At 43.5% G+C, this 23,083-nt stretch overlaps 1 protein-coding gene across 1 annotated transcript in view; it reads left to right on the top strand.

Annotated features, from left to right (window-relative positions):
* Positions 1-22,774, top strand: part of GLG1 (golgi glycoprotein 1) — a 70,203-nt gene extending 47,429 nt beyond the window's left edge. Inside the window, exons 10-26 of the mRNA XM_040570826.1 lie at positions 460-561; positions 2,504-2,657; positions 4,309-4,446; positions 5,772-5,858; positions 6,903-6,965; positions 7,639-7,752; positions 8,194-8,282; positions 9,169-9,286; positions 10,312-10,404; positions 10,951-11,088; positions 12,316-12,439; positions 12,786-12,928; positions 13,161-13,262; positions 13,775-13,882; positions 14,477-14,597; positions 16,505-16,611; positions 17,112-22,774. Coding sequence (XP_040426760.1) covers positions 460-561; positions 2,504-2,657; positions 4,309-4,446; positions 5,772-5,858; positions 6,903-6,965; positions 7,639-7,752; positions 8,194-8,282; positions 9,169-9,286; positions 10,312-10,404; positions 10,951-11,088; positions 12,316-12,439; positions 12,786-12,928; positions 13,161-13,262; positions 13,775-13,882; positions 14,477-14,597; positions 16,505-16,611; positions 17,112-17,279 — 1,969 coding nt within the window. The 3' untranslated portion in view covers positions 17,280-22,774. The remainder of the gene's footprint in view (positions 1-459; positions 562-2,503; positions 2,658-4,308; positions 4,447-5,771; positions 5,859-6,902; positions 6,966-7,638; positions 7,753-8,193; positions 8,283-9,168; positions 9,287-10,311; positions 10,405-10,950; positions 11,089-12,315; positions 12,440-12,785; positions 12,929-13,160; positions 13,263-13,774; positions 13,883-14,476; positions 14,598-16,504; positions 16,612-17,111) is intronic.
* Positions 22,775-23,083: the final 309 nt, after the last annotated feature.

The raw sequence follows: 23,083 nt of genomic DNA, 5'->3' as shown, positions 1-23,083 counted from the left end.
CAGAGCTGGCTTTGCACTGGTGAGGGATGTAGATTTCTCAGGCTTACATTTGTAACGCTTGATGTGCTAATTTCCCTTACTATGTAAGTCTTTAGCAATATCACAAAGAGAGGCAACAAGCCTTGAAAGGCTGGTTAAGCAAACCCATGCTGCAAAGACAAACGTCTCCTTCGTCTTGAGGCCTGATGGGTATCATCTCCTGAGCCAGGCTCTAAAATACTCCTTTCAGTTTTGTTACGTGTCAGATTTGCTGAGATAACTAAAAAGGGGAAATGTGAGGGTGTTAGTGTGGTATGTAGATGTTTTTGACATCCTCTTTTTTGAAGGAGAAAGATCATCTTCATGGGGTTCGAGTGTCTTATCTATGGGTTGTTGGGAAGACTGATTTGGCAACACTGACTTACCAGGAAGCTCAGCATGATAGCATCCCTTGCCTCACTTTTTTTCTTCTGGTTGCAGGATTCTGTCTTGCCTGATGGAGCACTTGTATACAGAGAAGATGGTGGAGGACTGTGAGCATAGGCTCCTGGAGCTCCAATATTTTATATCTCGTGACTGGAAGTGAGTACTGTAAAACAAACTGTGTCCTCACTTGCTGCTTGTGTTTAGTGTTTGTATGTGTTAGGAATCCCTTGCAAAACAGCATTGCTTATTCTTGTTGAAATAAGAGAGAACTTCTAATTGTGCCAGGTCTGTAGGGCATCAATACCTGCCTAGATCAATAAAAGCAAAAGCTGGTGAGGAAAAGTAAGGGTGATGCCCAGTTATGCTTTTTTTTTTTTTTTTTTTTACACTTAAAAGAAATGGTGCAACCCTAGGAGGTGCCTCAAGTTTGAGCTCTGAAATTCAACGCATCTTTCATTAAAATAAGTTTCTCTGGCCACGGTGAAGTTGAAGGTCACTTTATGTGTAGGAGGCAGCCATTTTTTACCTACTGTGTGCTACAAAAGGGGAGTTAGGAAAAGCTACCAAGTGTAACAGAGCTATGGTTGAAGGAGGTCTCCTGCTTCTGCCTTGTTTCAAACTGTCTAGGTGTGATTACAGCCTGCGGAGTGGACATAATTCCCTTTGGAGCACAACTTTTCCAGCTTTTTCATCAAAACACAGCAGGGCTTTGAAATATCTGCAGAGCCCACTGTACCTGTGTGGGTTAAGATGACTGCAAGTGGGGTATAAATTTTTTAAACATGATCAATGAGGAAAAAATAAATGTTTGGCTTTTCTTCTGAAGAAGGTTGAGAGGTAAAGAAATGGAGTACATCAAATGGGGGGGTTCTGCAAGAGATGGAATAATAATTCTCCGTGACCCTGAGCAGTGCAAGGCAAGAAGTTGTGGGCTGCAGTTGCTGCAGAGGGCATTCAAATCAGACATGACGAAAATCTGAGTCCCAGCGGTACGTGTGGGCAGCGCTGCTGGTAGTTAAGAGCTGATATGCTCTGTGATCTTCTGCTTCTAAAACACATGAAGCTTCACAGACCACAGAACCTAAGGCTTCATGGCTGCTTGTTTAGTCGTCTTGATAATTGCCTTCATAGCTAGACAAGAATACTTATTTTTTTTCCTTCTCCTCCTCCTGTTTTTCCCCTTCATCACTGGTTTTCCTGCCTCTGCCATGTTTCCAGCAGGTAATTATTATTTGAGCCAAACTTTGATTGGAAGAAGGAAAAAACGAGTATTTGCATTTTGCTGGGAGTAAAGATAATCTTAATTCATATTGCAGGCAGGGCAGCGTTGGCTCACCTTTCTTGTTCAACCGCTGTTCCCTGAAACTGGCTAATACAAGCTGTTGTACTCGATGCCTAGCGTAGATGTTCAGAATAGAAATCTTCATGGTTTTCTTTCTACTTTTATCACTGTTGGTATAATTTTGTCCACTGGTGCACTTTGATGTTCACCTTCTAAAGCGTTGTAGAAATCAGGTTTCCATTTTGGAAAGTTGGCAATCTCTGCCTTAGTTTGAATGTAAGTAGACATTGTCTAAAGAAATCTGCTCTTGCAGTTTTCTTGTATGCAAAAGTAAGTCTTCAGAGAGATCCAGAACAGACAATAATTAATCTAACTCAGATTTGTATGAAACTGGCGTTTCAAAATGGCAGCAATGTAAGATATTGTACAAGCAGAACACGGCACGCACCTACTTTGCTGCTGCTGTAGCACATCATGGAGATGACTTCTTTTTTCACACGTCAGCGTTTGGCTGACATGAGGTAGAAGAGAATGGGAGGTACTTCTAGAAGCATTTAAGATTTGATCTGTAATTAAAGATCTCGGTGTAAGATCTTCCATTTTGCAAGACTAGGGAGTTGATTCCAAACTGAGCGACCTGCATTTTGCCACCAGTTGGTTCAGCTGCTTAGATGCTGCTGCTAAGTGATGTGGTTTTGTGAAACTTGAGATGGATTTTTCTGCCTCAAAAGCACTTCAGAATGAGAGAGGCTGAAGGTTTGAGCGTGTGAGATGCCCCAGGAATGGAAGTGCTAGTGGTGACTTCTCTGTCTGCAGGTTGGATACGGTCCTGTACCGCAAGTGTCAGGGAGACGCCTCCCGCCTGTGCCATACCCACGGCTGGAACGAGACGAGCGAGCTGATGCCCCCGGGGGCAGTGTTCTCCTGCCTGTACAGGCATGCCTACCGCACCGAGGAGCAAGGAAGGAGGGTAAGTGCTGGCCTGCAGCCCTCTGCTGCTAGATTGGTGCTATATGCTGGTTGTAACCTGCATCTGGAAGTGGGACTCGCTGTGCTGCAACTGCAAGAACTCTCAGAAGCTGGCAAGAAGTGTTTACCACGGGCATTTCTTGCACTAGTTTAGATGCCCAGCTCCTCCTCGAGTGTGCCGTGAAGCTCTGTGTTACTGTTCTGGTGAGGCATCATTGAGAAGGGACAATTGCCCCCAGGGGGAATTGTGTGCTGACAACTTCTTGTGAATGTCTGCACAGACACAGCGCGAGTCTTTCCAAAGCGTAATGTGATTCCTTGCAGATAGCTAGCATAGCTACACAATTGGTTTTATGCTAAAAGGCCTTCCAAGCCCAGCTTTCCTCGGCTGTTTCTAATTAAGTTTGGGATTGAGTGCAACTTCAGATTATGGTCTGTTAAACTCTTCTTATTGATATAAAGCATGCTTTCAAGTCTTTGGAGCGTACCGTACGGGTAAATGTGCTTATGCTGTCTTTAAAGAAGACAGTAGGGATCTGACTTGCTGCCCTGCAATCTGGAGATCCGCCATCATCATGTTGGTTGGGTTCAGAGCGACTCTTTTCAAGTTTGCTGCCCTCTTGTGCCTTTATCAAGACACTCCCTTGAAAGCAGCTGGGTACGCCGTTCCATTTCTTGTGGCACTGTACTGTACACAGCCCCTAGGAGCTGGGGTTACACAATGGGCTGGCTTAAAAATTAATTTCTACAGTTTGATATAAAAGGTCTGATGTGGCAGAGGTCAAGTATTGATTGAAAGCGTCTCACTTGTAGGAATATTTTTTTAATGCACTTGCTTAGCGTGCTGAGTTGAGACTTTTTAATTCCATTTTATATTAGTGCTGACCAAAGAAATCAATAGCCACCCTGCAAATAATATCAGAGAGAAAAGGCTGTTAAATGTATTTTTCTTTTAGAAAGTAGGCCAAGGGAGCAGCTGTCATTTTGAAATTTAGTGTTTGAAAGCAAGCTCATTAGAGGTTGTATCTGTACTTTTTGCAGTGCTGTCTGTAAAACGCCAGCTAAGATCCAAAGCCCTGGAAGTTAAGTGTGTAACGTTTTAAGCTTTGACCGGTGCACTTGAGGTCTGGCAAGCACCGCAGCAGTATCCCTTGAATTTTCTACAGTTAGTCTGTTCCCCAGCTTTGACAATCTTTGACAATTGCTGGCTCTGTTATGCCACATTGCTGAAAGGAATTTGTAGCTGGACTACACTGCCTTGTGCTGGGCTTCCCTTTTTGGTCTTGAGGACCAAAAGCCATTCTGGCTTTCTTCTCCCTAAGTAGCCTGTAGCTTTGAATGAAGAGGAGATGCAACAGATAATCTAGGGACCTTTGCTGCTTTGACATCTTAAACCTTCCCTTGCTTTTGAATTTCCTTTGATGGAAAGAAAGGTGTCTCCATCCAGGAGACAGTGACAAAACTCCGAACTCCCAGAGCCTGGATGGCTTGTGTGGGCCCCAGCAGACTCGTGCTGAGCACTGGAGGACTCCTGGGACTGCGGATGGCCTGGCACTTTGTGGTCATTCCAATTAAATCACCTGGCAGTGTCTTGTTTGTGCTGTACACGTTTGGAGACCCCGTGTGCTAAATGCTCTTTGCCCCGTCTGCAGCTATCACGGGAGTGCCGAGCGGAGGTACAGCGCATCCTCCACCAGCGGGCCATGGACGTGAAGCTGGACCCAGCCCTGCAGGACAAGTGCATGATAGACCTGGGGAAGTGGTGCAGTGAAAAGACAGAGACAGGGCAGGTACTGTGCACGGTACAGCTGCGGCCTCGTCTTCGGAGCCGGGAGGGTGGGAAGGGCACGAGGAGGGCAGGATAAAGGAACATCTCGTAGCTAGTTGTCTGTTTATAGCCAAGCTTATATTAAAAATGCATGCAGTTTGAAACATAAACTACACTAGGCTGAGACTGAGGTCGTCTGAAGAAGCTTTGCACCAACAGCACGGCTGCAGCAACGTGAGAGGAATGAGATGGGGAAAGGGGACAGCTAACGAGAAGGACTTCATTGAAGCAACCCCACCCTGACTCTTATTTGTAATACTCTATTACGAGCTTGACATTTCCCACATAAACTTTATCCCGTTCCCATTTGGCAAATACTGACATGCTTCCTGTGTTTATACAGAACTGAACTAACATCTGCTGCTCTTTAACAAAGTTTCAACAAATACTTTCATGTTAAATTGCTGTGCCCTAGCATAGCTGCAGGGAAGGAGCCATTCGACAGCAGATGCAGCAGAGCATACACCATTGGCTTTTTGAAGTGTCTATTGCAGACTGGAAGTTTGGGTAATTAACTCCTCATTAAGGTTATGCAAAGGGCAAACTAAATGCGATATTCCAGAAGTGAAAGTGCTTCATGCAGCTTTTGAGAACAGCGGCAATGTTTTAGACCGGTGCTCTCAGTCACTCTCTGCACATACCTACTGCCCTGTAAAACAAAACAAAACCTAAACAAAATCCACCAGGACCGAGTTTGGGGAATTCAAACTGGTGTGTTTGTGCAACATGCAAAAATTGTACAACTTAAGAAAAATTGTTGACGTATTTTTCATTCGAATAGGAAAAACGTGTTTTTTAAGCGAATATGTTATTATCAAATAGAAAAATACAATGTTCCCCGTATTCAGAACTGTTAATAATCAAAAAGAAAATACTGATACTGGCTCAAAGCAACTGTTTAACTGCTTTCACATAATATGCTATTTTGGGAGGCTTCTCCTTGAGAAATGAAAGATCAGTGCATTGACAGCATTCCAGTTCTAATACTTGCTGCCAGAGCGCAGATTCTGGGAATATTGCCTGTAATCCTCCACTTATTGTACAAGTAAAGCTGCAGGACTGCTGATTCTTTTCACCAAGTGATACTGTAAGAGGCAAAAGTGGGAAGGAAGATGGTGCTGAGTGTCTGGTTTAGGAGCCTGAACTACGAGTCCCAGTCGCAGGGGCAGCATTAAATGAGATTTAAGACTTTATGAAAAGGAAGGCAGTTTCATATGTGTTGCACTTTCAGGCCTGAATTTTGAACTTGGTTTCTCAGACCACACGCTGAAATGTCTGTTTTAATAGGAGCTGGAATGCCTTCAGGACCATCTTGACGACTTGGTGTCTGATTGCAGAGACATAGTGGGAAACCTTACTGAGCTGGAGTCTGAGGTGAGCAGTTTCCAGCCTGCAATTAAGGAGAGAGTTGAGCATGTCTAGTTAAAAATATCATTTTGACACTATTAAAAAAAAAAAAAGGGTAGCTGCAGAAATGCATGTTTCTGGGATTAAGCAGAAGCCATCTTTTTTACCCTGTACAGTGTTAGTTTTCATGCGGGGTTCTTGAGGAAGAGAATTGAACAACAGTTAAAGATTGTAAGCAGGAGAATTGCCATCACCAGCCTGTAATAGCTTGTGGCACTGAAGCTAGAATGTCTTGAGCAGGTAAACCAGTCACCTTTAGTACAAGTCAAAATATCATAGAATGGTTTGAGTTGGAAGGGACCTTAAAGCTCAGCCAATTCCAACCCCTTGCCATGCACAGGGACACCTTTCACTAGACCAGGTTGCTCAAAGCTCCATCCGACCTGGCCTTAAACACTTCCAGGGATGGGGAAAACATGTTCTGGGACTTCGTTTTTTGCTCTACTTGCAAGTAATTTTGAGTACCATGTTGCAGCTTCCCTCTAGGTCCCAAACATTTTGCAGGAAATAACTACCAGATACGTTGCTTAGGGTTTTTCAGTGAAGTCGGCAGCTTTGTTTGCTTTCAGAAGCTGCGTGTTTGACTGCCTTGCCCCAAATTGTTCCTTATACCTCTTCGATCAACGCTGTGCCCTAGGGGACGCTTCCTTCCAGCATTACAAAATGGTTTGCTCAGAACTATCATTAATTTTTAACTCCTACCCAAGTGTAGGGTGCCTTCTGGTGCTGCAGTAACCAATTTGGAGGAGACAGACTAAATTATCCAAGCAGTGAGTTTTTAATCTGTGGAGGCCAAGCTTGTCCCTTAGTCTGGAAGGCTTGTCATACGTTTGCCACATTGCTGACAGCAGTGAACTCCAGCATTTCCAGAACTGAAGGGTGGAGGTGGCTGAATTGCAGCCAAACAAAGGCCCTCTATACTGGCTCCAGTTAACTTGTGACAGTTTTTTTTTCAGAGCTTTTTTCCTTGTCCGTTTACTGTGAAAATGAAATACTGCATGTTTTCTGCAGGACATTCAAATCGAAGCCTTGTTGATGAGAGCGTGCGAGCCCATTATCCAGACCTTCTGTCACGTGAGTACTTAGCAGTCAGAATATCTTTGGGAAAGAGCACTGAGGGAAAGGTTAGAGGTTGTAATATTAGTTCTTGACGTACTTTCTGCACAAAGGTAAAATCAGAAGTAAGCAGTTACAGAAGTCTTTGATAGGGGCCGGAGGGACCAACACAAGAATTCCTAGCTCCACGTGGTACTTTTGCTGTTGTCAGAGCCCCAGCACAAAAGCTGAAGATTGAAGATTTCCAATTACAGGGCAATTTTAAAGTTACTCCTCACAGTAGATTGGAAATTAAGCTTTTCCTTCCCATTGCCCCCGAGCAGTGCGTCTAGCCACTCCTCTGTGTGCAGCTGCTCACATTGCTGAAATAGCTTCTTACATTGCTCTAGGATTGAGTAGTTAAAGAGCAGTAGAGGCACCTAAATGTAATATTTCATGTAAGCATTGAGTCTCTGCATTATTTTCTCCTGAGTGTAAATCATGCGTGTGTCTGAGACAATTCTTTTCTGAACCGTTTCTATAAATGCTTGTGTGCTACGTGGTCAGTTAATGGTGAGTGTAAGCTCACGAGAGTGAGACTGTGAATTCCACTGCTCTCAATTATTTCCTGGTCGCAGCGGGCTAAAGGAGTGTAAAAAATCATGACTTGGAGGGAGTAGCTCATTTCTTAAGCCTTTTGTGTGTCCTTCAGGAGGTTGCAGATAACCAGATTGATTCTGGGGACCTGATGGAGTGTCTAATACAGAACAAACACCAGAAGGAAATGAATGAAAAATGTGCCATCGGAGTTACTCATTTCCAGCTGGTGAGTAGTGCTTTTCTATGCTGTCAGTGGAAACTGGTTGTGTGTATTGAGGGTGTTGACAGGAATTAGCTAATTATGGAACCCTTTCCTCTTCTGAGATTGATTTTCAACTGTATTGAAGTTGCTTTTGTGAGTTCAGACAATTGTACTTGCATGCCTGGTCGTAATGGTCACTTCTGGAGATGGTTTATCCCCAGGCCCTCCTCTTCCGGGACGTATGGTAGGCAGGGTCCCAGCTTCTTCATCCCTGTTGCTTCCACATGGATAAAGTTGCGGCCAAAAGCATTTACCGATAGTGATTAGTGTGATTACTGATTACTAGTGTAATCAGTGTGATTAGTGATTACTGCGAGTGATTTAACAAGTGTCCTTTCAGGCAGCATGTACTTTTTTTTTCCCCTCCAGGTGACCAAAATTTTTAATTTCTTTTCTCTCCTGCAGGTTCAAATGAAAGATTTTAGGTTCTCGTACAAGTTTAAAATGGCTTGCAAGGAGGATGTGCTGAAACTTTGCCCCAACATCAAAAAAAAGTAGGTAGTGCTTAACTAAGCAGCATCCTAATTGTATAAATATGTAAGAAAGTTACAAGATATTTCATGATGAGACAGAAAACATTGGGCTTCCTCTAAAGGCTGATTTTTTTATGTTTTCCCTTAGTAACTGTTCTGCAGATGCTTAAGGTAGATGCATTGCCTGCCTCTTTTAAAGTACTTCTGCTTTACCCTTGCATATGAGCTTTCGTCTTTATTATTTTTCTTGCTCTGAAAATAGCTAGCGATCGCAATTTGTGGTCTGCGTGTCCCAGGGTGTTCTATATCCTTGCTAGATCCATCATCCGCCGAGATACAGGCTACCAGTGTTTCAGTTGCTGAGCTGGAAAAGGAAAACACTGCACTTGCTTTAGCTGGCTTGTTCATTTCAGGAGGAAGTTTTTAATATCCTTGTCCAACAATGTAAGGCTAAATCACACACAAGGTCAATCCTGTTCATGGGTGGCAAGGCTATTTGCATTTTATGATAGAGATGCCCTTCCCGTAACGCAAAAGGATGGTTTGCAGTGCCATCCATGTAGGTATTCACCTTCATCGTGCATTTCTGAGGTTAACTGAGGCTTTTCTCAAGTGCTCAGTGACTTGAGAGTAGGTCTTGCTGGGCAGGGGGTGTGGCGGGGTTTGGAATATATTACTGCATCTGCTGATTTAGATTCCAATTAGATATCATCAGATTTAGGGGGTTTAATTGTGATCCAGTTACTCTATACAGAGCTGTACCCAGGCTAGAAGTAGCTGTGGATGCTGAAGGACTTTGTTTAGATCCTTGGTGTCAATTTCCCTGGTGTGGTGATCCAACACCAGTCCTGGCTGATCGAAGTTGGGAGTACACGGGTTAAAAAAAAATTTTTTTTCTTTTCTGCAGGGTGGATGTAGTGATCTGTCTGAGCACAACCGTGCGCAACGATACTTTGCAGGATGCCAAGGAGCACAGGGTGTCTCTGAAGTGCCGCAAGCAGCTGCGCGTTGAGGAGCTGGAGATGGTAAACATGCATGAAACTCTTATCTGTCTGCTCTTCTAGCAAGGTCTTTTAGTCAGAGTTTCCTAGTTTGTCCACCCGGGAAAAAAATGAAGCTCATTTGTAGGATGTATCTAATTTATTTTTATTCCACTCCTCTCTTACAACTCCAGGCTCAATTGACCTTCACAGTGAAAATAATGATTGTCTACTTCAATGCCTTATATATAGTCTCATGAAGGCTAAGGCAAGCTGAGTGGTCATTGGACTTTCAGCTAGAAATGATGATGTTGGGCATTCGATAGCAATGTGCTACATATGCCAATGTCCTTAAAGTCCTCCAGGAGAGAATACAAGATTCGTTTTGCAGACTGAGGCAACAAGAACAGATGAATCACCTTGACTCCAGCCCCTCTCAGTTGCTCAGTGGATAAATAGGAATAGCGTTTGTTCTAGGATGCAAGGCTGCCTCTTAGCTTCCTGCTGCAGTACTGGCAGCAAGAAACTCGTGAGGGCTATGTCCGGTAGTTTGGATGTTAAAGCTTCACCTCTCATAGGCCCATACCAGAAGAAGCAGTGCTCTTGCCTTCGTGTGGAAGAATTTAAATGGTGGGCATCACTAAAAGCAGGGAGCTTCACTTATATTCTCTAGATCACCCAACAGATGGTTGGCTATTAAAATTTCCTTTAACTTTCACCTGAAAACTTTTTGGTGTCTCAGGCCTTTGTGTTGATGCCATTTTAGGAGGAGCAGGGAAAACAACTTCTTAGCTTTGGAATTTGGTTTAAATGGAGAAGACTTTCTCTAGTATTAAAACAAACAAAAAAACGCCACCACCACCAAAAAAAAAACCAAACAACACCACACAAAGCTGATTCACTTAGGGATTTGTGAAGTTGAGTTCCCACTGACACCATTTCTTACCCCTTAGACCCTTAAATTCAGCCTGCCTGTTGGGACTGTTGCTTTCTTTTTGTAAGTAGAGGGCTCTGTTTAAGCTATTATTATTATTCCTAGTGAAAAGTTTGTGTTGTAATTTATCCTGCAGACCGAGGATATCAGGCTTGAACCAGAACTGTATGAGGCTTGCAAAAGTGACATCAAGAATTACTGCCAAAATGTGCCCTATGGCAATGCTCAGGTAATGGATCATATTAATAATTTGCACTTTAATTTGTACTTTCATTTCGGAAAACTTGTGAAGATCATTTTTTGTCTCTGAATGCAGGTTTAGGTTTTCATTCTGATATCACTGAAATCTTTTGTCAGTGTTTTGGAGCATTTGACTTTTTTTTTTTACTAGTTCACAAGCATTAATAGTGGGTGAGTGCAGTGCTGTGAGCAAGGCATCCCTCAGTTAATGCTAATTTTAAGCTATTAGCTGCTGGTTACTGCAAACATTGCTGAAGATTGCCTGGGTGTAATCTTCAAGATGAAGGTTGGGGTTTTGGAACAGGTCCAGGTGACCTTCATTTCATTAAATTTGTGGGAAAAGATGAGCTTAAGACAAGTGGTGGATATCAGCACTGGTAATCGCTTTTTTGATAAATATTAGCATCGTAAACTTAGCTGTGCAAATCAGGTGAAGATGGTGAGCCAGCAGGGGAGAATGTAGCTGGGTTTGGAGCAGCATATGGCAGGATCCTGCCCACAGTGCCTCCGTCATGCCTGTAACGCTGTGTTGTAGATCATCGAATGCCTGAAAGAAATCAAGAAGCAGCTGAGCACCCGGTGCCACCAGAAGGTGTTTAAACTGCAGGAGACGGAAATGATGGATCCAGAATTGGACTACACACTCATGAGAGTCTGCAAGCAGATGATCAAGGTGATGGATAGTGTGCTGATTTGGGTGAGGTTGGGATATGAGAGCCTATCAGTTTCTTAAACTATCTGTTTTGAACTTCCCTTAAGGACTTGTTGCGAAATGGCTGTGTTTGTTTCAGAAGCACAATTGCTTTTATGCAAAGCAATCAGATTCCTAACTCCGAATCAGGCAGAGGTTTGTTTCTTCAGGGTTCTTTTAGTTTTACTTCCCCTAAATATCTGATCAAAGCCTGTACACTGATAAATTATGATTACAGAGAGGAATAACATCTTCAGTTCACTGCTGACCTGGCGCATGCAGATTTTCATCAAACTGATGGAGCAGGCAGAATCATGCAAAACACTTGCTTAAAATCAGGAACGTATTCTTAAAGTAGTATCGTGTGGAAGGCAGCAGTGAATATTATTAATACAAGACATCCTAGCGTGGTAGCCGGAGTTGCAAGCCCTGTAACACTAGCATGCATGGTCTATAGGTGGTACTCCGACTCCATACTGGGGCTGAAGTAGAGCATCTTGAAAGATTAGTGCTCTTCAGAGCAGGTCTGTGCTTTTAGAGGAAGACCGGTAACCTCACTGAAACAGCGAGGATTAGAAAATGCAACAGCCGTATCTTAGAGCTGCAGAATTGGTTTCTAACAGAACAAACGAATAATGTGGTCTGAATTGTGGATAAGCTGGTTAGCTTTTGGCTATCTCATTCAGGACAGGAATGGGCAAGTTAATGTCAGTGACCCGTTCTCAGCTTTCTGGTTATCTGTGGTCTTAATTTGTCCTGAATGCTACTAATGAAGTATTTTCTTGTCACTTTGTCCAGCCAGCACTTATGCAGAACAGCAGAGTGCATCTGGACTTAACTGATTCCCCTTTCAGTTTCCAAAATAAAGGGGAATGAAAGCAGCTTGATATTGTGATGGGCATTTCTTGCAAAGATGTGCTGTAACTTAAGAATAGGAAAAAATAAAAGGCAAATTGCTCTTGATACTACCAGCACAAGCTGCAGCCTAAAAGCTAGTCAGGACTGTACAGCTCAGTGCTCGCTCTGTAGGCATAGATATTCATATTCATGCCCATGGCCAATTTAGAGCGGCTCTGCTCTGGTTAGTTGGAGATACTGGGGCTGGGGAGCAGGGAGTTGTGTACCTCCGGCTCGGGCGCGTGGTTCTGCTCTCTGTGAGCACCTGCTGTTTCAAGTATTTGTGATGAAATTTGGACTTTTTGTTTATAGCGTTTCTGTCCAGAGGCAGACTCAAAAAATATGCTGCAGTGTTTGAAACAAAACAAGAACAGTGAAGTGATGGATCCTAAATGCAAGCAAATGATAACCAAGCGCCAGATTACACAGAACACAGGTATCCCCCTCTGAAAATACCTAACTGCCCTTTGAGCTGTCGAACGGTATGCATGGCTGGAAGAGTATTGGCTTCATTTTTTTCTTTCCCAGTTGTCAGGGCACACAGACTTTCTTCTGCCAAGTTCTTGAGGGTCAGCATGCATTGTTAGGTCTGCTTTACTCCTGAAGCATCACTTACCTCACAAGTTAAAATTAATTAGCGGGAAAATACTATTTTATCCCCAAAATTAAATTTATGGGAAAAAGAATGTCATCCAGGAAATTTCTGTCAAATCTCTCTTGTATTGTTACATTCTGTGATCTGAGACGTGTACTCTAAAAGTTCTGTGTTCTTTCCCGGTTAGATTACCGTTTAAATCCAGTGCTCAGGAAGGCCTGCAAAGCAGACATACCGAAATTTTGCCAGAATATCCTGAATAGGGCTAAGGATGATACAGAACTGGAGGGGCAAGTCATCTCCTGCCTGAAGTTGAAATATGCAGACCAGGTGAGTAGAGCTGATGTATGAAAATCAGGCTGCAGGATTGTGCTGTGCAACTCTCATTGAACAGTGTTTTAAAACTGGACTCGTGGTGTGTTCAGTATATATGATAGGCTGTACGTAAATGAGCTTTTATGCTCCTACACAGCGTTATAGAATACACAGGTTGAAATGCAAGGTGATTGATTTATGACCATAAAGGTGATTGAGTGGGTTAATGACTTTCTCCGCTTAATAGCGTCTCTCTCCAGACTGCGAGGACCAAATTCGAGTGATAATCCAGGAATCAGCTCTTGATTATCGTCTGGATCCCCAGCTCCAGATGCACTGTTCAGATGAGGTAGGAAAAGTAGCTGAGCAGTTGCTTTTTCAGGATGGAAATTCCATTGGTGTTTCACAAAGTCCCTTCTCATCAGTAGTTGTGACTATGGAAGAATACTGCTTTGCTGTTGTATTTAAAAAAAAAAAAGATGGGGGAAGGATGGTGGGCAGTTGTTCTCTGGTCTTGTCAGCCTTAACTGGAATACAGTCAGATTTTTGACCATTCACTTTTAATAGCCTAGATAGGCCAGGCTTGTGTCATACCGTAACAGTATTTCTGTGCTGTTTTCCTCCCATCCTCCTCCTCTTCCTCTCAGTACAGCAACGTTAACTTCTCGCTGTTCAGTTTCAAAGGGTATGCAAATTGAATGAGCCAGGTCACGTTTGGCTTGGGGGATTCTTGGGGGTAAAGTAGCTCATGTTCTCTAGCTGTACCCTCTGATGAGCTAATGTATTGAGATGTCAGTGTGCTAAAAGGCACAGGATTGTCATGAACTATTTCCTCATGTCACAATACCTTTTTCAAAATAGATTTCCAGTTTGTGTGCTGAAGAAGCAGCAGCTCAGGAGCAGACCGGGCAGGTGGAAGAATGTCTGAAAGTCAATCTGCTGAAAATAAAAACTGAAATGTGCAAGAAGGTAAAGGGAGTAAATTGAACGTGCTCTGAAAGGCGTCCTGTCCCTACAGAAGTTGGTGCTCAAGTATTTTTCCAGATCACAGCCCAGGCCATGTTATAGTCAGTGTAAAGACAGAGCTCTGCAAATTTCAATTTGCCAGTGAAAATTGTGCCTACAGCACTCACCTGGCAATTCCAGGCTTGGATCCTTTCTTAGTTACGGTTGCTAAAATTTCTTGTTGCTAATCTGTTTGCTGTTGGTGTCTCCATTCCACGCTTCCTGAACGCTGAGCGTGGCCTTGGCATTGCCTGGGCTTGAGGGCTGTATGAGCAGCCCTGTGGTGAGGGCACCTTGCTTCAATTCCAGCTGAAGTAGCCCTGGCATAAATGGATTTTGCATTTTAGATTAATATGGTAGTTTTAGTGAACGTAACTATAAAAGCAGAGACATTTAATCCATCCTAAACCAGCATTTGTACCCTTATCCAGTGACAGTGTCGCTTTTATGATCCTAGATTTAAAAATGGAGCACCTGTCAGAAACATTGAGCACTCTGAGCTATGCTGTTTTGTTCTCTCCTTTTTTTGAGATATATTTTTAATTTCTCCCTCCCCAGGAAGTGCTCAACATGCTGAAAGAAAGCAAAGCAGACATATTTGTGGACCCAGTGCTGCACACAGCCTGTGCCCTAGACATCAAGCACCACTGTGCTGCTATTCCACCGGGGAGAGGGCGCCGTAAGTACTTGTGCTTTACTCATGCAACCTCTGAGTCCTCGGGGCCTTAAGCTGCATTTTCTTGCCAGCATTATCTTAAGTACCAGATATTTCTGCTGGTCTTTTGTGGGTAATGAGGTGGAACTGCTGCAGAGGTGGTAGATGCCACTGGATGAGGGGTGTACCAAGAAATGTTCTGGTCCTCCCTCCTGCCCAAGGCAGAATCAGTTCCGTGATCCTAATGTAATATTCTTGCAGCCTTATCTGCCATTTTAAAAGAGAATATTTTATGTTCATGTGATCACTGAAAAAAGTGTGACACCAGATCCATAACCCTTCTGTAAAACCCCTGCTCAGTTAAATCCTGTTGAAAACGAGCTCCTACTACGCATGGGCTGGACTAAGTGGACTCAATTTTTCGGTGATGCTTATCTCTGTCCTGTATCAGCCTCATACAGGATACAGCTCTCAAGCTCATAAGAGCGTTACATTAGACTGTATCAAAAGCTTCACTGGAACTAAGCTGCTTCTCTTACAGAAGCAAATCAGTTTGGTTTCACAAGCTTTATTCTCAGCCAATCCCCCTGATCCTTCTTTGTTCACGTCAGTATTTGTCCATGGCTGCTTCCTTTGTTTTGGTATGTTTGACAGGTAAAATTGAACTGAAGTCCTCTGGATCCTCTTGTTTTTCTTCTCTGCTTAAATATAACACTTTTTTCTTTTCCAGTATTACAGAGGATAGGTAATCTTTATTTTCTAAGTTCACCTAGTTGTTAAGGCTTTGAGATTTCGTCAACAGTTTCAAGTCCGCTAGGACTAAGTTCAACAGGTTCCAGCCAGTCGAAATAAATATAATTTATTTGGTATTTCCTAATCCATTCTCTTCATGTTTGAAATCAAACTCTTGCACTGTTGCTGCTATTATGTTAGCTAGCTAGCTGGTACATATGGCTTTTTAAGAAAAGCTGGTGGGTTAAAAAGTTCTGAGCTTTTCCATCTTTCTGAGTTGGTCAGTAAAAATAGCAACTAAATGTTTTCCTGATTGTTATCTTTCGTGGTGGTTACCGGATGCCCTTCTGAAATTCTGGATATCCTTTATTTATTTCCCGTTTTGTCTGAACTCTTTTGATGTGTGTTCTAATGTCTTTGCACTGAAGATATGCAGAAGCCTGTAGCCTGGAGAGGGATCTGCTGCTGAGTGTTTGAACTGCAGACAATTGTTTGAAAAGTCTGGAGTTAGTTTAAAGTTTACAGCCTGTTTGCTATGAATTAAATAACTCTTGACTGCAAAGCAGAAAGCATCCAATTAGGGATTATTCAAATAAGGCATTTTAAGTATAAAACAGAAAAAAAATTGTGCCAGTGTCTCATCTATGAGCTTATGAAAGAACTTGTGAATTAGCCAAGCTGCTCTGTAGGCACCCAAAACATTGTGATCCCATTTCCTTTGCAAGGACTGTGTGAAAATGTAGGAAGTGAAACCTTTCTAAAATGCCCTTGGTGACCAAGAGAAACTCCTAACAAGCCAAAGGAGACGCATTGTGGACTTTCCTGAGCTGAATTTGATCATCTTGATTACTAAAGGATAGTAGCACAGTTTAAAGAACAGCTCGCTGAAGGTGCAAGTCTATGAAACTTTCTAAAATGTCATGTAAATCGCATGAACTACAGTTTCAATGTGTAATGTTAATCTTCTTGGAAGTTAAATTTTTCTCAGTGTAGTATTAATCATGAATCTTAGTTAAATTGCTAGCTTCAAGGGGCAGTTTTTGCATACAACTTATCCGACTATCTAGTCTGATTAAAAAAGAAAAACTATTACAGTCAGCCTTTAATAGAACTGAAATGCTCCTCTCCAGCAGCCCTTCCGCAGCATATCGTTGAAGTCCCTGTTTCTGTTTTGTAACACCATCTTCTACCCATTACAGAGATGTCATGCTTAATGGAAGCTCTGGAGGATAAGCGTGTGAGGTTGCAGCCTGAATGCAAGAAACGCCTCAACGATCGCATCGAAATGTGGAGCTATGCTGCAAAGGTGACTATGTAACAGAGCTCAGGAAACTCCCTCGTTTTTTGGCATTGGTTCTTTCTGTTGCAAGCTGTTTTATTGAAAACCTGAACTCTAGAGAAGCTCTTGCCTTCGAATGAAGTTTAACATTTTGAGGTTTTAGTCCAGAAAAAATTGAAATCAGGCCTTGTTATATTTCTGTAACATGTATTTGTGTTTGTCTCCATGTCTGGGATGCGTTTGTGCCGGTGCAGAATCAAAGTGTCTTTTGTGCATGTGGGGCTTGGCCTCCTGTGGCGAAGGTCTGGGGTGGTGAAACGGGGTCAGCAGAGCTTCCTGCTGTAAAGCTGTCTCCCGAGCAGTTGTTCCTTTCCATGAGACACAACAGGACTGATGCTTGGGGATCAGGCCAAGCCTGACTGCGGTAGGAGGCCACAGCAGTAGCAGACACTAACCCTGATAAATAACGAGGCTGAGAGTCGTACAAAAAGTGCTGCCCAGCTCATTTATTCCCTTCTCATCCCTAGGTTGCCCCAGCGGAAGGCTTTTCTGACCTTGCCATGCAAGTTATGACCTCTCCGTCCAAGAACTACATACTGTCTGTGATCACGGTTGGCATCTGTGTACTCTTCCTGATCGGCCTGATGTGTGGACGCATCACCAAGCGGGTGACAAGAGAGCTCAAGGACAGGTAGAGCCTGGATTGCCTGCTGAAGAAATGCCTGCCCAGTGCCCAGTTTTGTACAGCCCTCCTCTGTATAGTCTACCCACCCCCTCTTGTGAGAGGAGAATTAAAAAAAAAAAAAAATTAGAACAGCAGCAGGTGTTGGCTCAGTTTTCCCATCCTGGATCTCATCCACAGCATCTTCATCCTATGAAAGTTTGTGTGCAACATTGGCAGCCCAGCCAGCAGCTTTTGTTATCCCTTTGTTAGCAGACTCTCGTTGACCTGCCTGTAGACAAGTCTCTGTTGTACTGTTGGAACTGCCTTCACTCTCCAGATCAGACTGATACGACCTGCAGCTCAAGCAGTTTTTAAGTAAATTTTTAAAGAAAGACATGTATCTGCATACCAACTATGATTTAGGTAATGGTTCATACTGAAATATAGTCATCCTCTGTGGCTGGGTGAAATCGAGGCAGGAAATTTAAGGGTAAATTGCATCTTCACAACCACAGTTGGCCTTGTTTTGGACATCTTGCTCATCTTATGTAAAGCATCTTCAGAGCATAGTCTTGGACAACCTAAGGACGCCAGTCGCTGGTGTCATCTTCTAGTGAATGTTCTGCTTTTGTTACTGTGGATTTTTTTGGCTGAAAAGATGTCCTCCCTTTCTTCCTCTGCCGCTCGCAAGATAGAATAAAATACTGACCAGGGTCAAATACTCACGTGAGCTGTACAACTTGTATTTCAGTAGATTAAAGGCACGGTGTAGACACGAGGCACGTAGAGCCTGTCGGTAGCGTGCAGTGCTGCTGTCAGAGGGCATCAAGTGCCCGGATCAGTTACTCGGCCAACCTTTGTATTAGTGATGATGCAGTAAAATGTTAACACTCCTTTTATTTTACCTTGCTGCTGCTAAGCTGTTACCCTTCTGAATTAACTATCTCCAGCGGTACCGACACCCTGGCAGGACAGTGCTTTGTCAGTGATGCGACTGAACACTCGACATACCCTGTAAAACAGCTCCTTGTGGGCTAGTGCAGTGGTTTGCAGCTGACCTGTCTGGGTCTTGATCGTTTGTATTGTAGCACTGAAGAGTGTTTTTAGGTTTTCCACAACTACAATTGATAAGGATAGTGACTGGTGTTTCCTGGGATGTAGGACGTGGGTGTTGGTCCAGAAGGCCACGCGGGAGAGGATGGGAAGATGATGGGTACTGTGTGAAAGGCAGAAATGTCTGGATCCATAAGGGAAAAGGCACATTGTTAGTTAACATCGGTGTGCGCACTTCAGCTCTATAGCTATGCTTCCAGAACCTGATACTCATACCTGAGAGCCCAAAGAAGGTGTCTTGTGAAAAGCTGCACCTGTAGTTGTGGCCCACTGCAGTCATCTTTGTTCCTCAAGCACAAGGAGGAGTGGAGGTCAGAAGCCACGTGCAGTGGCCAAAACCCAAGGAAATTGATTATGTTGGTGAGACCCAGAAGTGACCACACGAGTCAGCCTGTACAGCAGAATGGACTTTCTTAGCCTCTTTGATGTGCTCCCCTGTGCGTGCTGCAAAAACAGTCATGCGCCTGAAACTGTCCAACTTGGGCTGATGCTTGAACCATGACTTTATTTTCCCACTTAGTGCACTGCTAGGTAAGATCTGACGTTTCCAGTTCTCTGTAGTGGTCTCTAGAAGAACAGGGAGACGGTATTGAGACTTTCTGGAATGTGGACCAGCTGATTCTCTTGATGCTGCATGTACAGAATGGCCCATACAAAATGCTGCGATGGCTTTTGCTGCCTCTGAGAAGTGCTAGAAAGATGTACAGAGAAGCTTTTTGCAATGCCCCTTCATCCCACTCTGAGGATGGACAGCAAACTGTTAGTGATGCACTCTAAGACTTGCTATGCTAGCAAATTTTTTACGAGCCCTTATGTCTCCAAGCATTGTGAGCATAAAGCAAGCAGTAGAGGAAGTCTGAGCAGTGAAGACTGAGCACGGAATGTGTATGTGGTAGATTCCAGTGAAGTTATTAGATAGAACAGAAGTGAAACCTGAAATTTTTCTGACCCCTGTTCCCTGGTGCTAACGGACCTTAACTGGCCCTCTGTAAACGTGAACTGGAACAGAAAAGGGACATTTGATCACATCTCTCGAGGTAGCACTGGTTTGTAACACCACAAATGATGGTTTGGCAATTATAAAAGTGTTTTTTTGGTGTGACAGTCCAAGTGCTGAAATGACTGCTGTCGAGGTGTGTTCGTAGAGCTGCAGGGAAGGGAAGTGGAATCATTGTGTGCAGTCTTGCTTGCGTGGCACAAGCCCTGCTTCTTGAATGTCTGTCAGGCATAACTGAATTCCTATCAGAGGATTTTTAACCTTCTGAAGCTTCTAAATAACTTCTGAAAAGGCATTTTGTAACCTGGTTACCTTGATGAAATACCTAATTAAGCTGGTTTATTGTCTAAAAGTAGCATCTTCCACTAAATTCCAAATGGCATTGAAGTGAAAATTGTAGGTTTGTAGCCGTAGCTCTGAATGTAAACCATGTTTTGCTCTGAAGGTAACTTCTTTACTTTCAGATACAAGGCTTTCTGTTTTTTGTTTGTTTTCTTTTTAATTTGGAGAAGGTTAAAGTACAGGAGCCAAGCTTCCTCTGTTCTTGCGGGCTTTGGAGACTGTGCTGACATGTTTTGCCGTGACACTTGAGAATCGTTAGTCAGAACAGACAGCTCTGTTAGAGAGATGTCCTAAATGGTTTAGAATAGATGCTTTTCCCTGAAATGTGTGCCTAGTCATAGCCACTGCGTGCACGGTGTGCCCCCTGCTCTTTGGAGCAGCATTCTTTGCCTGGCTGCCTGCAGGCACGGTCCCTGCTGGGTGGCGTACTGCTGGGACCTTCATCTGAACTGGGCATCTGCTGAAGAGATGGCTTAGCAAAGTGTCCCCATGGCAGAGCGAGCCCCAGCCTGTGCAGGTACCTGCGGTGCTGTGCGAGGGGTCTGCAGTCAACGGTGTTTCTTGCAGCGTCGGTGGGCTCGCCAGGGAACTGGGTTCAGTGCAGAGGTGGTACGGGCACACGCCAGGAGGCCCTGTGGAGCAAAGGTGGGATATTGAGTGAATTTCTGCTCGATTCCCTCAGATGTCCTTCCTCACTATAAGGGTGAAGACCCACCTTTTATAGTGTAACACTGGTCAGATGATCTAGGCCATTTTATCTTTAAGCATTATACCCCATGTTTCAAAATCAGGCCTCCTAACACTGCTAGTGACCAAATTTGCTTTTTTTCTTTTTTTGTGACTAGAAACTTACCAATCCCAATCTGGAAATGTTCCCCTCCTATTCATGTATACACCTAAAAATCTAGAGGTCTCAAAAAGCACAGAAACCCACACAAGTATTCTTCCAACAATAACCTGCTGCTGCTGTTGCCAGCACATCTTGCCTGCGAGTAACAATTTTCCCCTGCAGGAATGGAAATTGATGGCTGTACGAACCTGTGCTGTTGCCTTGACTTTAAAGAAGCCTTTTTAACTTATGTGATTTAATGGAAAGTACTAGAAATAACTGTGATCAGCCATGAGCAGTGGTGTAGTAGGACTTGGGGGTGCCCTTTCCTCTCTCTGACCCTCACTGCTCGGTGGAGGATTCAATGCAGCCGCGTGAGTCTCTTCTCCTTGCCACCACAAAGCCTCCTGGTTGAGGTGAGAGCTGCTGCTAGGGGCAGTTTTCTTCCTGATGTGAGGGCTCAGCTGTGTTTCTGAGTGGTGGCATGTGTTTAGATGACATGGGTAAGGAGGGCTGTGCACAACGTGCACCTTGTTACTGCGCTCCAGCTAGCCTGTTAGTGTGCATTCTCGTTGACCTTAAGAAATAATCTTATTTATTGTTTATCTAGTGGGTCTAATCAAGTCCTTTTGCTTCGTTTCAACGTTGGATTCTCCTGCCTTGCTTCTGTCGTTCAGGCTGTTGTAGTAACTGATGTGGGTAGGAACAAAATTCCTGGCACTTCAAGTAACGTCAGCTGTGTCTGCCTCACTGAAGAGGGTTGAAAAAGCCCTGATGGAGCTCAAATAATCCTGTAATAAAATGCAAGCATTTCACCCAGAATCTGGCATGTGAAGATCCATGCAAATACAGTCAAGCTCTCTCTGAAAGAATCCACAGTAAGTGCATCGTATGAAAATAAGGGAGAGGACCGAAGGACGCAGCAGTACGCGAGTCTCCGAGTACAGGAACTTATCGTGGGTGGGTACCGTGGTGAAGCGATGTGAGAAGCCAGAGATCACTTGAATCTGATAACATTGTAGAGGAAGTGTGTTCAAGTTGGATGGTGACTTCTGTTAAAACACAACTTTATTATTTAGTTGAAAGAAGATTGTAGTAGTTTTTTTTTTTTTTTTAACTTTGTCAGCTTTGTTTAAAAAAGGTAGTTTTGAGGTGTGTGTGTGCGAGTGCATGAGTGTGGTATGGAATCAGAACATTTCATCTAGCACTTCTGCCCCTATTAAAATACCATTCTGTGGACTCAAAACAGCTTTAGTGGTGGTTTGTATGAAAACACACTACTGAGCACAGGCTTTCAAACCTTAAAAGCAGCTCCCAGGTACTGATCTTTGTGCAGTCTTTCCCCTTGGAGGCCGAAACTGCAGGCTCACCTCTGCTCGTGAGTTACTGTGTGAGGGCATACTCTGATAGAGGGGACCCAGTTCTCACACAAAAACAAGAATTAGATTGGTACAGCTGTTTCTATCCTATACTGTTAGGATTCTGCTTCATATCCACCGAACGGTTCCTGAATGCTACCTGCAGACTTGCCTATGTGGGACGGAATAATAATAATATATTGCCACATCCTGGTGAGAAGCAGATTGCTGTTCTCTCTTTCCAGAACATCTGAATTTAATATTGTAGCTGATCAAGAGCAAAAGATCTATTCCTGGGTGGATCGTTACACCCAGAAATCCCACCACATTCCCCCCTCGGCCCCCGGTATATTTACTAAATAGAAGTGCTTGTGTAGCTGTCAGCTTGGAAAATACTAAAAATAGAGGAAAAGGGAAAGGTGTGACTTTTGCCCGTAGATTATGCTTTGACACTTGTGCTGAATGGATGTGATCAGAAACTGTGACTAATGTTTGTGTTGGACTGGCAAAAAGTACCAGAGAAACTAGAGGTGTTTGTAGGGGAGGGTAAGAGGGGGATCACGCAGGCGCACGTAGTGAGCTCCGGTTAGTGTGTAGGGATGATACTGCAAGCCTCCCCGAATAGTGTACAAAACAGACCCAACGAATTCATATTGTACAGCAAAAGCTGTTTGAACTTAGTTTTTTTTTTTTTTAAATGTGACATTAACAAGACTTTTTTTTGTAAATTGTTTTCCTTTCTGTGTATAAAATCCTGGCCGTTCCTTGTTTTTTTACATGTTCATGCTGTGTAATTTTGAGATGTTACTGAGATTCTGAACATAATGTGCATTTTTTCTGTACAGATGAAATGGGAGAATTTAATAAAAAGAGTCTGCAGGTTTTTACTTGTTGTGTTCACATTTTTTGAGTCGTCGCTTCTGGGTCACGTTATATAGGAACTAAACACGTTCATTGAGCTCACTGGGAAAAGCCTCTGTGCACCTTTGGGTGCCTGCGGCGGAGCCCCAGGAGCACCCCATTAGTGGTGGAAAAACGCAAACATCAGCCTTCACCCTGTTTTCATGTCCTAATTTCCCCTTGGGGTGGGATGCTGTGAGGGCACCTATTTCCTGAGGGGAGAAGGGGCGAACCCCTCAGGCTGTGAGGTGAAACTGAGAGAAAAAATCGGCGTTTTCCACAATTTCTGTAGAATA

The sequence above is a fragment of the Cygnus olor genome, chromosome 12 (genome assembly GCF_009769625.2).
Source record: "Cygnus olor isolate bCygOlo1 chromosome 12, bCygOlo1.pri.v2, whole genome shotgun sequence".
NCBI lineage: Eukaryota > Metazoa > Chordata > Aves > Anseriformes > Anatidae > Cygnus > Cygnus olor.
Note: the sequence above shows the minus strand (reverse complement) of the source record. Positions and strands in the feature narration are given on the sequence as shown.